The sequence below is a fragment of the Ixodes scapularis genome, unplaced genomic scaffold (genome assembly GCF_016920785.2).
Source record: "Ixodes scapularis isolate PalLabHiFi unplaced genomic scaffold, ASM1692078v2 PGA_scaffold0__279_contigs__length_252992795, whole genome shotgun sequence".
Classification (NCBI taxonomy): Eukaryota; Metazoa; Arthropoda; class Arachnida; order Ixodida; family Ixodidae; genus Ixodes; species Ixodes scapularis.
Window position 1 is genome coordinate 136,681,181 of NW_024609835.1, and position 17,345 is coordinate 136,698,525.

Consider the following 17,345-nt stretch of genomic DNA (forward strand, 5'->3'; position numbering starts at 1 on the left):
GGATTCCAAAGTGTCTAGTACTAATGTATAAATGCATGTCTTATCAAGTATACATTCTTCCCCAGTTTCTTATGGCACTATACTTTCATGTTAAAAATGTGCCAGTGGAATTGCAGGTTTATCTAACAGGAAACCTGTCTGAGCCCTTTTTGAACAAGAGTACAAACTCAACGACAAACTCCCTGCTCGTGACAAACCTCAAAGCGGGATCTTCTTACAAAGTTCGCATTGTTGCTCACACCTCGGTCGGCAGCGGGCCCCTGAGTTCTCCAGTCCTTTTCAGAATGCGTGAGTTCAGAGCCGCCTTTTCCACCCTTGCGAATTATTTTGAAGGCAAGGACATTAAAATGTGTTTTGAGAAAGTCTTCTTATTTTGACACTATCTTAGTTAATGTGTTGGACTTGTGCTCTCTTTCTTTATTAACAGATAGCCCATCTTCAACGTCATTGTCCACTCCTTTTCACAACATTGTGAAGCAGTCGTGGTTCATTGCCCTCATTGGGTGCCTCACATTTATAGCCGTCAGCATGTTTGTACTCTTCGTGGTTCGCAAGCGAAAGCTCGAACTGAAGAAGGCAATTACAGCAGGTGAGGAAAAGGGTTCAGAAGTCATTTTATGTGTCTACAAATGTCACCCCAGCACTAGAGTCAACTTTAATATTAACTCTTTATTTCAGTTCCAGTTCACAAGTCAGAGGACCTAAGGTAAGAGGCAATTCAGTCCTTTGCATCCTAGATTGAGAATGCTTTTGATTAGTTGAAACTGCATGACTACAAGAGCACCACTGTGAATGAAACTGCTGATGCACCCTCCTCAGCAACTGCTTCAATTCACTAACTGGCAGGACGGGTCTTAGTCCGCACGAGGCCTTGTGGATTAACCATAGTGCCTGGAGGCCCTGCGATTCTTCTAAAGATGGCTTCTGTGAGACTAAGCTGCTTAACAAGATGGACTGCACTTCCAATGATCTTAACTACTCCAGGTAAATAACTGATCGTTTTTACCACTACTTCAATTGCTTGTACAAAATGTGGAATGGGAACAAACACTAGTGGTAGACAAAGAATGGGACCCAAATGAATAGCAAAGCAATACAAATGTGTCTCTAATATTTTGATTTCGTTAAACAAAAGCTTCCTAAACTTCTATATTATAAAATGGTTTGCATTGAGTGCAGCAACTGGCAACATTGCTGAAGTAACCAACTGTGGATATTATTGAATGTTTTGAAATGCTTCTCTTATTGATTTCCCAAAACGAAACAATGTCTAGTTTTACATGCTATTTTGCTTGAGTCAATTTATATAATGTTGCAACCAGGGTTTACCCTAAAAGCCCAACAAAGCTTTTTAGTTTGGTTCAGGATGTTTAGTGAATATAAGAAGCATTCTTTGTGGAGTGAGTTTTATGAATATTATGTTATTTCCATGAAACTGGAATATATATATATATATCAATGCATTACAGAACAGACCTACTAATTGTATGACTATTTGAATCGGTATTTGAATATACCAGTGTTCCATAAAATATAGATAGGCTGGCTTTATGCATGATTGTCTACCTAATTGCCACACCTCATGATGCAATAAACATGCTGCATTACATTAGAACATCAATCATGCAAAACAAGTAATGCATGTCAGAACTAGCCACATGTTTAAAAAGGCAAAAACTAGATGTCGTGGGTCCTTATATTTCACTCCGTAAAATTTAGGAATTTTATTCAAATATCATAAATAGTAAAAACAAAAACCTTTCTATGGAGCATCGTTCCTCGACAGCAGCTAAATAGGATCATTCACCCATTAGAAGTGTCATGCGTTCAGCAGTGCAGAGTGAAAGATAAGGACCCACGACATCTAGTTTTTACTTCGTTGTAAACGCCCACTAGATGGCCTTACTTCATGCTGCAAGAGGTTGCTCCATGTCGTAAAATGAGCAACTTTTAATGAACCTTTGTGTCACCTATACACTGTTATCACGTCCAAAGTAAAAACATTGCGGCCTCTGAAATGTGCCTGAGAAGGTTCGTCGTTTTTAAGTGCATAGAATAGATTGCTTCTGCCCTGTCGCTCTAATATCTCTTGAATCTTGTATACCAATTTCTTTCATTCTCATAAGTGACATTATGATAGCCCTCTCAATTCACTTCTTAAACCACACCACGCTGTATACCCCTCTCAGATGTGAATCTTTAAGCCTGGAAATTAATTTCAATTTGTGCAATACTATATGGCTTGAATGGAGTTCCTAACCTAATTTTGGGGCCCCATCTAGTTGCATTCCAAGTTGCTCTAATGTATTTTTTTGCAATCATGCTTGTGAATTAACACAGATTGTTTGTGAAGATCAGGAATACTCTTACTTTCCGAACAAATCAATAGCACTACAATTATTTCTTAAGAGCAGAAGCTAGCATTTAATTTCCCAGAACGGCTCAGCAGATCTCGCAAATGATTGGAAGTATTCTGTTAGGTGGTGGGAATCGAAATGCAGGTAGTTACCAGCATGATAGGATAAATTAACCTTTAACTTTTGCTAGTTACACTATTGCAAGATGCAGTTAGCTTAAAGTTGAATTTTAAAAAATTAAACTGAAAAAAGAGCATCATCATAATTGAAAACTATCCTGCATACAAGGTGAAATATTTTGTTAGAAAAGTTTTATAAGCATTATGCACAGTTAAGCAAAAGTAAATATGTAAATATATTTCAAGTATGTTTTTTATAGTGTGAATACTAAATTATGTTCAAGTTCAGAATAAAATACTGAAATATATTGGTTGCATGATGTTCACCACCTATTAAACTTCTCTTTTATTTTTTACTTCTCTTTTTTACTTCTCTTTTATTTTAGTGTCTATGCACCACTTCATTGTGGCATCAATGCTCCCGACTATGCAGAGGTTGATACACACAACTTGACAACTTTCTACAAAAAAGGCCTTCCTTCAGTCCCTGAGCCCTATGCCACAACTACATTGATAAATCCTTCACTCCACAAAAGCTTCAGTGGTTCCGTGAGTGTCAAGGAGCATTTGATCTTGGTGCATGATTAGACACTATGTGTATTATTGTAGTATATTATTATGTCATATAAGCACATGAACAGATGTTATGCGCTTCCAAGTACTTATGGCATAAGAGCACTTAAACAGATGCACAGTGCTTTGTTTTATCTTCATCGATTTTCATATGGTTTTAAGACATAGTGATACCAAATTTTCTTCACTAATATTGTAGCTTATTTGCATATATTTGAAGTAGGTTTTAGAACCCTTTTTTGCTTTTAATATTTTTATTAGTTTAAACATGGGTATATGGACGCTCCTGAGATGAATGTAAAGTACCAGTTAAGGACAAGCTACTTAGCATTTCCTATCAGGGACTCAAACCGAAAACTATAACGTTTCGGTTACGGTTACCGTTTCCTGTTGATATCGGTTTCGTACCGGTTTTTTACGGTTTTAAGTTTTACGGTTTCAGCTTATAAAAACGTTCCTAGAAACCGTTTATTTCCTTTTTCTCATATAAGTTGCTTTATTGGAGTGCTAGACAGCCGTTTTATAATAAAAGGTTTAAAGTAGTCCCAGATATCCAACAACGGGAAAAAATTGTTTGTGGGTATGTTTTACTCTGCCTACAACGAGCGATTTGCCTCTCAGCTGTAAATGAGCAATTTAGCCAGTGCAGTACAACCGCTAGCCTGGGGACTTTAACATGTACCCCGCAGTAGTGATACACGATTGCACGGCGTTACGATGCACATCCAGATTGAAACGTGCAGGGGTAAGGATTTAGCCCAGGATCCTAGGTTATGCAGCGCGACCTTCCGCTCTACGTGCTCCTAACTGCTGTGCGCTAGACCGCTCAGCCACCAATCCGCCTCCAACAACGGGACCTTCACAAAACAAGAACTCACGTCTTAGTACTTCTAATTGGTCAAAAGTTGTACACGTTTCTAACTCCAGCACTTGTTCATTACACTAGTTTATGATGGCCCTCTCTTTTCACCCTCTCCTTTCAAAAGAAAAAAGAAAAAAAAAATGGCGAACGCAAAAAAGATTATGTAAGGGCGGTTTCATTTGGATTCAGGCAAGTCGTATTTTTTATTTTGCCTCGAATTTCTATATGTTGTGGCGTATGTTACAAGAATAACAAACCTTTTTATTTTAATGTCCTGATATGTTTAGTTTCTGAGAAAACAAATATGTCAAAGAAGCGGGAAAAACAACGAGGTTTTTACGATTGCCGTGCGGCGTTTTGGAGTCACTCTCATTCTCAAAGAATTTAAAAGAGAGCGTCTACATTTTTAGTGTAATATATATGCAAGTAGGTAAAACGACATTATAAGTACTATTTATTATTCGTCGCTTCAATCTTTGTAAAAATCCATAAACATGCCTCCGCGAACAACTGTGACCTAAAATGCGGATTTTTGTTTTTTTGAGTCGACTATGTTTAGTATTGCTTTTAAAATAATACCACTTGTAAAACCTTTCAGTGCCTTCAAAATTAAGCAAAACGTGTGCCTTTATCGTGTATGAGTACTGAGAAATAAATTATGAAACAGATGGGTTTAACTTTTCGTTAAATTTCAGCAGGTTGTATAAAAGAGAAAAACCCTTTTTTTATTTATTTTTTTCTCGCGTCGCGTTTTTTCACACCTTTTTTTTCCCCAGAATACATTCCGTTAGAGGTATGTGCACTGGTTTTAAGTTTAAAGCCTTTAAATATGCTAAAACAATTATTCTGTTCTGTTATCAACATCAATTCTGCATTCGAAATATAAAATTTCGCATTCAAAAATCTAGGCTTCGAATATGAAGTGTATTTGATATTTCTAACGTAGTATAGATTATGTAGCGCGTAGGGTTTAGGCTTGAAGCCTCTCCAGTCATGGCACCGGAGGAATTTGTCTGAAAACCTGCTTTCGGCAGTTGCGATTTTATAGTGTTTAGACGTTTGGGAATTGTAAACTTGTTATTATACGCCTAACGACATCAATGTCTTTTATATGATTATTTATTAAACGACCCTTAGATTATTATAATAAAGAATAAAATATACAGCTATAAGCCATAAGCCTACCATCGACATTTGCTCTTTTTTAGCATATTTAGCGGCTTAAAACTCAAAACCAGTACATATACCTCTAACGGAATGTATGCTGGCTACAAAAGAATGTAAAAAAACGCAACGCGATAAATTTGTTTTCTTATACAGCGTACTGAGATTGAACAAAAAGTGAAAACCTTCTCTGTTTCACAATTTATTTTTCAGTACTTGTACGTGATTAAGGCACAAACTTTGCATTATGGGGAAGGCGATGAAAGGTTCTACACCATGGTGTTACTTTAAAAACAAAACTAAACATAGTCGACTAAAAGCTAATCCACAGTTTAGGTCATAGTTGCTCGCGGAGGCATGTTTGGGGATTTTTACAAAGATTGGATCAACGAATAATAAATATTAGCTGGAATTCCATTCTACCGACTTGCATATATATCACAATAGACATATAGAAGCTCTCTTTTGAATACTTTCAGATTGAGAGTGGTTCAAAAACGCCACACACGACAATCGTTAAAACCATCGGCATTTGTTTTTTTTAGCATATTTAGAAACTTAAAACTGAAAACCGGTGCGTATACCTCTAACGAAATTTAATCTGGGTAAAAGAAGGGTGTGAAAAGAACGCGACGCGATAAAAAGAAAAAAAATGAAAAATGTCTTTTTTTTTATACAGCGTGCAAAAATTAAACGAAAAGCGAAAACCTGCTCTTTTTCATAATTTATTTCTCAGTACTCGTACATGATAAAAACACATACTTTGCTTAATTTGGAAGGCAATGAAAGTTTCTATACGTGGTATTATTTTAAAAGCAATACTAAACATAGTCTACTAAAAAAAAAATCCTCAATTTAGGTCACAGTTGTTCGCGGAGGCGTGTTTGGGAATTTTTACAAAGATTGGAGCGACAAATAATAAATAGTAGTTATAATTTCGACTTACCTACTTGCATATATATCACACTAAAAAAATATAGACGCTCTCTTTTGAATACTTTGAGATTCAGAGTGATTCAAAAACGCCACACACGACAATCGTCAAAACCTCGTCGTTCTTTCCCGCCTCTTTCAGATATTTTTCTCAGAAACTAGACGTGGCAGGACATTAAAATAAAAAGGATTGTTCTTCTTGGAAAATGCGATACTAAATATAAAAATTTGAAGCAAAATAAAAAATATGACGGCACTTCGTTGCCCGAATCCAAATGAAACCGCCAATATATATGTATAGAGAGAGAGAGAGAGATGCAGGGTAACTGCGGAAAACAAACCAGGATGATTGTATTCGACGTTTCGACCTGATGCAAGTCTTCGTCAGGAATGACAAGACCTGCCTCTGGTCGAAACGTCGAATAAAATCGTCCCGGGTTGTTTTCCACCGTTACCCCGCACTCTGTCTTCCACACCGTCGGCCTCCAAGCAAACATGCCCATATATATATATATAAACTGAGAAGAAAGAAGAATCCTTGGTAAAAACGTCAACAACGGACGATTTATTCTTCGACGTTTCAGCCGGAGTCCGGCCTTCCTGACGAAGGCCGGACTCCGGCCGAAAGGTCGACGAATAAATCGTCCGTCGTTGCTGTTTTCACCAAGGGTTTTTTTCTTGACAGTCATATACCCACGCCTTTGTTCTCCCGCCACTATGCCCGTTGTATATATATATATAACGGGCATGGTGGCGGGGGGCCGAAGGCGTGGGTATAGAAGAAGAAAAGAACCCTTAGTGAAAACAGCAACAACGGACGATTTAATCTTCGACGTTTCGGCCGTAGTCTTCCTGACGAAGGCAGGACTCCGGCCGAAACTTCGAAGCTTAAATCGTCCGTTGTTGCTGTTTTCACTAAGGGTTCTTTTCTTCTATATATATATATATATATATATATATATATATATAGATATATATATATGAAAGCAAAGGGTGAAAAGAGAGATCCAACACAATGTAGTGTAAAGATTATATATATATGTATATATATAATGTCACTTACATCCGAAAATCAACGTAAAACCTCTAACATTTTTTTTCCTTCTGTGTTGTTCCAAAATCTTCACTCGCTACACGTTTCAGACGAAATAAACATCAGGCTTTCTTTTCCGCCAGTTCTGCATGATGGTCAATTTACCTCGTTTCATCATACTGGCACTGCAGGTCAGGAACATCGGTAATTTTAAAGGATGAACATCTCAAAATTCGAATTTATAGGTAATAGCCTGAAGGCGACACGTACTGAATACATGTAGCGATTGTGGGAGTGTGGCAGATTTAGAAATAGAGAGTTTTCACTATAACCTCGACCAGTGTTTACAACTAAGTATTCTTAATCCTAAATTTAGATTGAACGGAAATGTATTACCAGATGCACCACTCGCTGCCGGTAACTCTGTCAAATTACCACGACCATTTGAAGATCCCTCCTCAAGATCATTCTTAAGAAAAAGTAATATTTTTTTTTGGTTGATATCGATTAATATCGGTTACCGATAAATAATTTACGGTTACGGTTTCTATGAACTTAAAATAACGGTTTCGTTCCGCTTCCGGTTACTGAAAAAATTTCGTTCCTAAACGGTTTTCGGTTGCGGTTATGGTTGCGGTTTGAGTCTCGGTTTCCTATTTTCAGGGTCAAGACGGGCGCAGCGGTAGCTCTGGTGAAGAAGGAGGCCGGTTATCGGACAAGGCTTTTGATCTTGAGTTGAGGAGATCAAACGAAGGTATACATTATATATTTCCCAGTTATTTGCACCTAACCCCAAAAAGTGTTTTCAAATCTAGAGATCTCATTCTTTACATTTCGTTTATAACAGAAGGCATTACAAACCGACTGCTCGAGTCTGACAAGCTCACAAGCCCAGTCAGTGATTCTGGAAGCTACACAACAGGTAGGAGACCTTCACCAAGAAGGGACCTGCTGCTGCAAAAAAAAAAGGACCAACATATCTCTTTATAGTAGTCAGTTCCCCCTTTTAGATTTTAGTCTCAACTTTTCTCTAATTCATAGACGAATATGGCATGCCCATAAAGAAGAGCCGGCGAAAACTCTCAAGAGGAAATGCCATGCCCAAGGGCCCCATGATGAACTGGGCCGAGATTATTCCCCCACCTCCGGAGCAGCCTCCAAGCGACGTTGGCTCTGCACCCAACACCCCCGCTTCGCATCGGGGAGTGTCGCCACACAGTAGGCAACTAAAGCAAAAGGTAGACGCACTGTACCTTTTTCATACCTTGAGGGCCATATTACCGGGTATCAAACAAGAAAGAGCAACACTTGAAACATTTGTGACATGTTTATTATATTATTCTAACTTCTAGAAATAAAAATAAAAGTCTGCATACAATATCCTGAAGGAGAGCCGATTAGCTTGGGGAAGACGTAAGACTTGCTTCTTCATTCAGCTGCCCTAGACCATGCCCTTCAAGAACGATTAACAAAGGGATGGGCTACCTTTTGAGGTAGGCTGTCTCTCAGGATATCAGGGTATGCACAAAATAAAATGCTCTGAAAAGGTGCACATATCCCAAACATTGTGATTTAGCTAAAGTGTATATAATCAACGCATACTTTGTCTACCTGGTGGTATTTCTAGCATTGTTTTAGTATGAAGAATCTGAAAGTGGCGGGAAAATTATTTTGATAGTATAATGTCATCGGCAAGATAACAGTTATTTGGAAATTTTAATGCAAATTATGTTAACATACAAAAAATAAAGAGCAGGTTGGTGAAAATACAAAAATTCAAAGAAAGAATAAAGACACTTAGGGACAAGGACAGACAGCAAAGTTGTTTCAACTAGCAACGAACATTTACTGATGTCTCCTTCATTTCGTACAGTCCTCTCCCGACTTTTTAAACAAAAGAAGAAGTACATGAAAAAACACCCGAAAAAAGACGCAAATCTCCCGAAATAAACTAGAAGATAAAGAAAAGGGAAGTGAGTAGGAAGAAGAAAAACTATTGACAATCCAGATAGACGAGCCCATTGACTAATTCAGTTCTGGCTTCAGGTATTTCATCTCAACCCTGAACAACCGAAGAGAAGCGGCAGTGATGTTGTGCTCGTCACCAGCTATCCTGTATGCTTCAATAATCTCTCGGCCGAGCTTGTTCTTGTGTCTCCCAATTATGCTGGTGTCAGGGGCTCCGGAACGCGGGTTGGGGGGGGGGGGGGGGGTGCTGTGGGGGCAGCCGATCTTGCAGGTTCTAAAACAGTGGGGGCATGCCCCCACAGTTTTAGCTGTTCCGACCGCACCCCCCCTCCTCTTCTCCCCTCCCACCACCCATGAGGCTGCTGCATGTTGAAGCCACACTCGATAGGCGACGAGGCGCCACAGGCTAATCCGACGCGAAAGACAGACCATGTACGGAAAGTGCCAACACCAAGCTATACAGCGTTGGAGCCTCCGAAGATTCTATAAGACTGCAGCCTTCATTTCGCTGGACTGCGCTTCGTCAGTGGTCGTTGATATAAATAGATATATATATATAGCGAGAGAGAGAGAGAGAGAGAGAAAAAAAAGAGATAGAGGTGGACAACACGACGCGACATGAGCCCCCAGACGTCGCACATACACGTCAGATATACCTCCGAAGCCCCTGGCTGGTAACCTGGGATGGAGCTTTGAGTCCCTTTTGGCACGGGAAACCTCGAGGGCGTTTTCTCTTAGGTGGGTGTTCAGGCAACACCCTGACTGGCCAATGTATCGGTCACCTGTGAAGAGCGGATGGAGTATACCACCCGCTCCTCACAGGGAACGGTCTGATTGGCATGTTTGATGGAACATCCTTTAGGGGCTTCGTAGTTGTTCACTTTTCTGCAAAGTTGTTTTAGGCGTAACTTGCACGAGAAGACAACTGAAGTATTGAAGCGCGCTGCTATTCCCTTCACCCTGTGTGTAGAGTTGTGCACATATGGGATTGAGATAACAGGTGGTCTTACTGCGTGGAGCACGGGGCATTTGGGTAGCTAAAATAAACTGAACAAGAATGGTACTGAGTAGATTTAGTGGATATCCAGCTTTCAGGAGACGTTCTTGTGGTTTTGCAATGCTCAAGCCAACAAAGTGAAAACAGGATTTGGCGCGAGAAGATGAAAGGAAAGAACGAATGATTCCATGTTTTACCAGTTTTTAATGTGAACTGAAAAATGAATGAACTGGTTTCCGGGATCGTTGTTGGAAGGCCCAACAAATGCTGGTCAGAAAAAGATGGAAACGAAGATCGAGATACTGGAGACCATCGCCTGAGCTGTTTTTATTCTTTCTTCGATTCTTCTACGTTAACATGTCTAGATTTCTTGGCCTACTGACCAATCTACAGGGGAGAAAGCTTTTGCAGTGAAGAATATGTGCTATGAAAATATTGCAACTTCAAAGTTTCATCACTCATGCCAAACCTAGTGTGTACATGTGAATATACAATATGTTTACTACTAAATTCATTACTGATGGTGGCAGTTAAAACTGATCAGTCTCATGCATTAAATCACATGGTTTCTAGACATTGTATATCTTGAACGATGGTGCAGTACGAAATATGTAGCCTTCTCTCTGATGTGTGCAACCGGCACTCGTTGATTTTTTTTTTTCTATGCATCCCATACTAATAAGAGGAATTAAAGTGGGATTCATTTTCTTAATACATGGCATGTTATACATTTATTATCTGACACTACATTGACTTTAAAAAAGTACAGTGGTCTATTACTTTAAAGTACTATGCCTAAAATCTACAGGGTGTTTTACTTTTTCACACCAGCCCAAGTTTCTGTGTAAAAACTATACATCACACAGAAATAAAATAGGTACCATATTAGTCACTGTCTAGGGGCGTATTTTTTTAGTTATATATAATATTTAGTATATTGGAGTTTTAGTACTAGTATCAAAAAAAGAAAACTGGTTGCATCATGCTTTATAGTAGTTGATCTCAAAATTCCGTAGAGAGTGCTGATATGACAAATCTTCCTACGCAAATGACCTGCTTTCAAATTGCCCAATGATGTTCTCTGATTTTCATGTGCAGCTGCTCTCAGGCTGCTCCCAGGCCTCCCTCAGCAGTGCGAGGGTGATGCAAGGGGCCCCCAGGTTCGCGGGTCCCTCCCCTAGGGCTAGCCTTAACAAATCCAGCAACAGCATCGGGGCCTGCTACGCGGACCCCAGCACGGGCCTTCACTTCGCCACGAGAGATCTCAGGCCACTGCTGAGGCCTCCGTTGCAATCACAGCTGCAGACACAGCCGTCACCTTTCTGCCAGACTCTCATGGATAGAGGAGTGCAGTCGTCCCTCCCGTCGCTAGTCAGCGAGTCGCACTCGTTAAAACCCGCCCTGGAGGTGTCTGGGCCGAACCGTGCGGCACTTCAGGGTCAGTAAATTAATTTGCAGTTGTAATAATCTTCATTTTATCCCATGGCTTGTAAAAAGAAAGATTTTTGGTTAGACACGTCCTCCCCATCTTCACAAATTTCAGGATTTCTAATGAAAATTGTTTTTCCTACATTTGGGCAATTCAAACTTCTGGCAGATTGATATGTACCAGATGCAATATATGTTAGGACGAGAAGTAGGCAGAGCAGTATACATGCCGGATGTTTCAAATTATGTTTTTTTCGCATTTAAAAAAAATAGACTATGGTACTTATGCGAAATGCATTTTTGCATTTAGGTTATGTTCTCGTGCAGACACTTAGTAGGGGGATAATTGCCGCTCTCAGTTTTTTAATTAACTAAAGTTCATTCATACTTTTTAAGAACCATGGTTAGGGTATGTGTATGTGTTTATATTGGAAACTTCACGGCAGTCATATTCAAAGTCTTCCAGTTTGTAGAATTCTCGGAACCAGCCCGTGTTCCTAGATATAAATCTTTGAATTGCCTCTAAATCTGGGTAAATATGCATTCGAAACCGCAAATTTCATAAGAAGCATGACATTCATATGGTCATTTGAATGTCATTATGTATGACATTCATATGACATTGTATGACAACGGGGAAAAGCTGCTAACAGTTCCTTTGTGTAAGTCATTTGCACCTGCAATTTATGTTTATACAAAAAAGTAACAAAATTTACTATCTTTTCTCTGCTGCCCCTCATACATCATAAGTCGCACACTTCTCATGATAGTGCCTCTATTCACGCTTTATGAAAATAACTTGAAGGGGTCCAATGTCTGAGTGCGTTAGCATAAAGCTTGCATCATTGACTCGCATGTCATGAATTTCATGATACGCATGAAAAAATGCTAGTTTAGTCGTACTGCACTGGCCAAATTGCCTCACATAGACGAGACACAAGTGACAGCATTTTAAGGCGGGCACTGTCTTGAGATATTGAATCACAGCTTTGCCATCCCAATTACTTTGAACCCAAGTTTACATGCAAAAGCTTCACGTATCAGCCACCTGTGAAGAAATTACAAATGTCTGTATGCTTTCCTTCTCCATCTTTCATTGGCGTAGAATCGTGGCTGAGGTTCATGCAAAACCAACTGACACAACCCAATCCTTCTGTTGAACCAGGACATATTTATCATCCCATGGACGGAGAGTCGGATGCGGAAGATATTACACGGCCACAGTCCTTAGAGTCTAGTGTGGCTGGAGACACAGACTATGCACCAAGTCATGGTAAGTTAGACACGCTGTACTCACTTCATGCAGCACGATTAGTTAAGTATTTCAATTGAGTTTTAGCTTAAGATCTTTCTTTCCTTTTAGCATGAAATACCGATACTAAACATTAGGACTTCATCGTAACACGGTATTGGGCAGGAGATCGAACTATAGGGGGTGCTCTGACCCGTTTGTTTCCCAGAGCTCGGTGTTTACTCAACACAAGGCCTGTGCACATACCAACAGGCCTTATGGGCATGTCCATATCATCTTCTACAATATAGCGCGGGGCACAGTTTACTGTAAAAAATACTAACAATCGACGAAGCGACGTTAAGTGCCGGATCTATCCTCAGAGAATGCGAGCCGACCCACTTCGGCTTTTGTGCTGAGCTGGGATCGTGCATGCTGCATTGTTCATGCAGGCCGGAGTCGGAACAAAAGAGCCCCTCCTCCCCCTCACCGGAGAACACGAACCCCAGCCGAACGCTGACGCCGCGTTCGGTTATGTCGGCCGAGCGTTGAGTCATTGTATTTGTTGTCCCCATCCGTGTAGTTCTAAAGTTAACCGCTTGGGGCGTCACGGTCGCTCCTCCTCCCCAATATGACTGGTAATTTTGCGTTAGCGTTGCACATAAAAGAGGCAGGGTATGGCTCCGTGTATGCATCTGGTGGATGTATAATTCAAAATATGCTAGCATAATGATGTAAGGTGGCTCGTCCCCCTGCACAAGATAATAGGGTGTTTTCACTGACGTAATTTCGTCCACCATTTTGTTGTTGCGATATGTCTGGCGTGTGCCAAACTCGAGCATTTCAAGGATTTACATGCCTTCTCAAATGCGTAAAGCACCGCTGACATCATTTCAACCGGTTACGATGTAATCCTTCAATGTAGTAAATTTGTTTGAAAAACCAAACTAACAACAAAATGGCGGATTGACGTCATGTGCAAACAACCTATTCATATTAATATTTCAGAGATAAGAACAGAGGTTGTAAGCCCATAAGCCGTTCTACTAGAAAGATGCAAGCATTCCTTGGTAGAAATTTGCTTGGTGGCCAGATGTCTTAAGGAAAATGATGTTTGAAATTTCCTGCTCATAATCCACAATGGTGTTTAGTATGCATGTACCTAATAACACGCAGTTCAAGACTTTGACCTTGTCTAGATTACTTCTGTGCACAGTTACAAGCGTACTTGCCTACCAACCTCCTTGAAGCAAAAAGCTACTATAATATATTAAGCGTTGATGCAAAAGTTGCCATTGTGAGGCTTCTTTAAAGACAAACTTCACTGTGTCATCACTGGATAGTACTAGAAACGCATTTGCATGTCTTTGAAACCTGGACCTGGAGTAAATTTTTTTGCTTTTGTGGTCCGAATGTTTACATATCAAACATAGAATATTGTATTCTCTAAAATTTGTACATTCGCAAAGCCCGAATTCCAGAGTTAAACAGGAGCATATCGTACAACAAGGCATTCCTAACTTTATCGCCCTTCATGAGTTGCCATTATCTATGGTAGTAGATAATTTTCCTTCAAATTCCTTCAAAGCTCAATATGCAGCCATAAAAAGCCAGCTTATTCAAAGACTAGTACACACTAGTGACCTGTCTCCACTTGGATGCACCTTCAATAAAACTGTGGATTTCTTTGATACGGCATTTTTTTAAATTAAAGGCCCACAAAAGTGTAGAGTTTTGGAGTGTTAGCTTTATTGGACATATTTAGTTTAAAAAGCAAAAGCAAAAGATCATGGCAGTGAATGTTCAATGCTGCTTGGACTAGTGCTTTTAGCTCGGGGTTCTTGTTGCTGGAAAACAACACATCTAAATTCTTATTTTCTGGCCTCCTATACTCCTTCCAGCGCCATCGTGGGCAAGCATGACGGAGCAGAGCAACAGCTCCTGCACAAGTGGTCGCTCCAGTGGTGCAAGTTCTTATGATGACACTGTCTACAACGAAGTAGATTTCGCCAACGCTGTTGCTTTGGCTGCACAAAATGCTGGCCTGCAGGCCAACGGGTCAATTATTTCCACAGCTCGGTTAATAAACAGCTACGGTATAAAAAACACCTACGAAAACTTGACAAAAGCTCGATTGAAACAGCAACGGGATCCACGCTGATGAATTCCAGTAAGAGCTTTTCTTCAAATTCTCAAACTATGCGTCAAGGCGGACGCTCAAGATCTGTCGAGAAAGTTTTCATGTCTGCATTAAAACAATGTACGAGCTCTCTTTTTTTTAAAAAAAAAGGACAGTGCATGCAGGCGTTCTATTCACACGTCAGGAATAGTTGGTCCAGCTTCTATCAAAGACAATTTGCTCCAAGTTAAATTACTTTAAAGGCTCTCTAACCAATCAAGTCTCTTCACAAAGATGTTTGTGCCCTCCCTTTTGCATTAGGTTCTCATATTCCTGAAGCATGTTCAGATTAGCTCTCTGAAAGAATGTTAAAAATGATGTCGCAGGATAACTGCCACTTAGTACGGTACGTATCACTTTGATGAGGAAATTCCTTTCTAAAAAAAGCCTTCATATCATCGCGCAAAACACTGCATTTACCTATTCGGATAATTTGCATGCTGTTCAAGATCAACACCCATGCATCTGCTTTCCTGTAGATTTTATGTTAGCCAGTAACTGCATTTTCTAAAAGGTGCTAAGTAAATTATGAAATATCTAAATGGTTTGGTGAAGGCGAGCGGGTTGGGTATGAAAAATCTAAATGGTTTGTTTGCAAGATGTCCTGCGGCGCCGATAACGTTTATGCAAATGATTATCTCTCTCACGTCCTTTGCTGGAAGCAATTAGACATACAATTTCTGTTTACAAACAGTGCGCAAATTACTCGAGTAAATATGATAATAAAGAATTCTTAATGCAATTAATATAAAAATTTTGCAGCCTGCAAAAAGAAAATCGAAAAATAACCTGTACAGCCCAGGGTGCACTACCTCCACAACAGAAAAGTCAACTACGCGCTTCTATCCGTTACTTTTCTGAACGTTCAGACGTGACGAAAACGACAGGTACTAAAAATGTAAAAAAAATGAGAGGTTAATACACAAAGTGCCAAATACCTCATTTCATATATCAAATATTAAAGAACAATAAATAAACCTTACCTGCATAAGCTTTTTTTTAAGTTTGTTTTCAAAGCCTTGTTTCGGCACGCAAATCAACCATTGGTTTGCAGTGTTTCACTCTTGCCTTCTATTGATTTGGACATTGGAGGTTGGTTTGGATATTGGCCAGGGACCATCCCCTTGAACATTAGCACTCATTGTAACAGATGTCGCACATGAAAAAAATGAATTCTAGTTATGTTATGAAAGAAAAACACGAAAAATATCCTGTCAAACGCTGCAAGGAAAAGAAATACAAGTCAAAAGGTACACTGACCTCCCTTTATTGTCAAAATCATACAATACTGGTTCCTACTGATAATTGCGTGGTGAGAATAAAAACTACTTTTTTTTTCAAATCTCAGAGCATGCTCAAAGTGATGAGGAGAGGGAAGCGATGCAAAGGGGGTGGCAAGCACTGACGTCATGGAGAATAGAGGAGAATTTCATCGGGCTCAATGTCCAGAACTCATGTAGACACTGTTAGGGCTAGACAACCTGGACCTCTACAATGGTTGCCGATCGGCTCGTGAGGTGCAAATGTGACTTACACTGTGTTCACCGGTGTTTGTGAGTCACTGCTGAGGGGAAACTGGGTCCGGACTACCGTGTGCTCAGATACTCCCAGACACTACATGCAAGAAAATGTGCCCTAACATCAAACTTTTCCCCTTGGTGTTTGTGAATGTGCGGAATGAACGATAAGGACTAGCACCTGTGTTGTGCCCTTGGTAGATCTCCGATCGTCGAGAACCTGCGAAGAACAATTTCCTTGTGTCTCCCTTCGGAAATTTCTGCCCACAAGCCCACCTCCCCGCCCAGAGGAGGCAACAAAAAGGAGCAACTGTTCAGGAGCTCTTCGTCTTCCGTCACATCTTTGCGCTATGCAATAAACCTTTGTTAAGTTTATTTTCCTGTGATTCCCGAGTGCTGACAATACCTTGCCATAACTCACTGATGAGTGCACTCACTCACTTTACTCACCCTCACAGATCAGATGCGAGGTGAGAGTGAGTGAGTTCGTAAGCCTCAGACTCACAAGTTTGAGGTTGAGGGAGGGGCGTGAGTTCCGACTTCTCGGCTGTGCTGATAGAACAGCTGGAGCACTCAATCGTTCGAGAAAGTTCCTCGCACGGACCGAAGACCTTGCTTCCAGCGATGAATAAAAACATAGTTTTAAAACCTTGCAGACTTTTCAAATAGCCTTGGAATGCCGTACTTTAATCATCTCGAATAAAATACTTCTCGTTAAAAAATAAAAAAAACTCCGCTTCATTTTTTTTAAGCAGTGCAGTCACTTAGGGATGCCCTGCAAGAACTTTTCTACTGGTTTTGAACTTGCACCGAACCTGAGCGCACTCAACATAGTAACTTAATGAAACTTTTCTTTTTTCGAATTTCGCTTTATTTTAAAAGTTATACGCAAATTAAAATTACAAAAAAAGAGCGAAAAATAACCTCCTTCGTGATGTCCTTGGTCGCCTGAGTGGCCCTGAATTAGAGGAGAGGTAGTGAGCT

General features: G+C 40.1%; 1 protein-coding gene across 2 annotated transcripts in view; it reads left to right on the forward strand.

The window, feature by feature from the left end:
* Positions 1–17,069, forward strand: part of LOC8035728 (roundabout homolog 1) — a 219,573-nt gene extending 202,504 nt beyond the window's left edge. The window contains exons 13-23 of one of the 2 annotated variants that reach the window (XM_029995107.3): positions 117–288; positions 428–589; positions 679–706; positions 820–984; positions 2,863–3,025; positions 7,705–7,795; positions 7,889–7,963; positions 8,083–8,279; positions 11,105–11,444; positions 12,600–12,707; positions 14,567–17,069. In XM_029995107.3, the coding sequence (XP_029850967.2) occupies positions 117–288; positions 428–589; positions 679–706; positions 820–984; positions 2,863–3,025; positions 7,705–7,795; positions 7,889–7,963; positions 8,083–8,279; positions 11,105–11,444; positions 12,600–12,707; positions 14,567–14,826 (1,761 nt within the window). In that variant the 3' untranslated portion in view covers positions 14,827–17,069. The remainder of the gene's footprint in view (positions 1–116; positions 289–427; positions 590–678; positions 707–819; positions 985–2,862; positions 3,026–7,704; positions 7,796–7,888; positions 7,964–8,082; positions 8,280–11,104; positions 11,445–12,599; positions 12,708–14,566) is intronic. The other variant, XM_029995108.3, reaches the window with a different exon arrangement.
* The last annotated feature ends 276 nt before the right edge of the window (positions 17,070–17,345 follow it).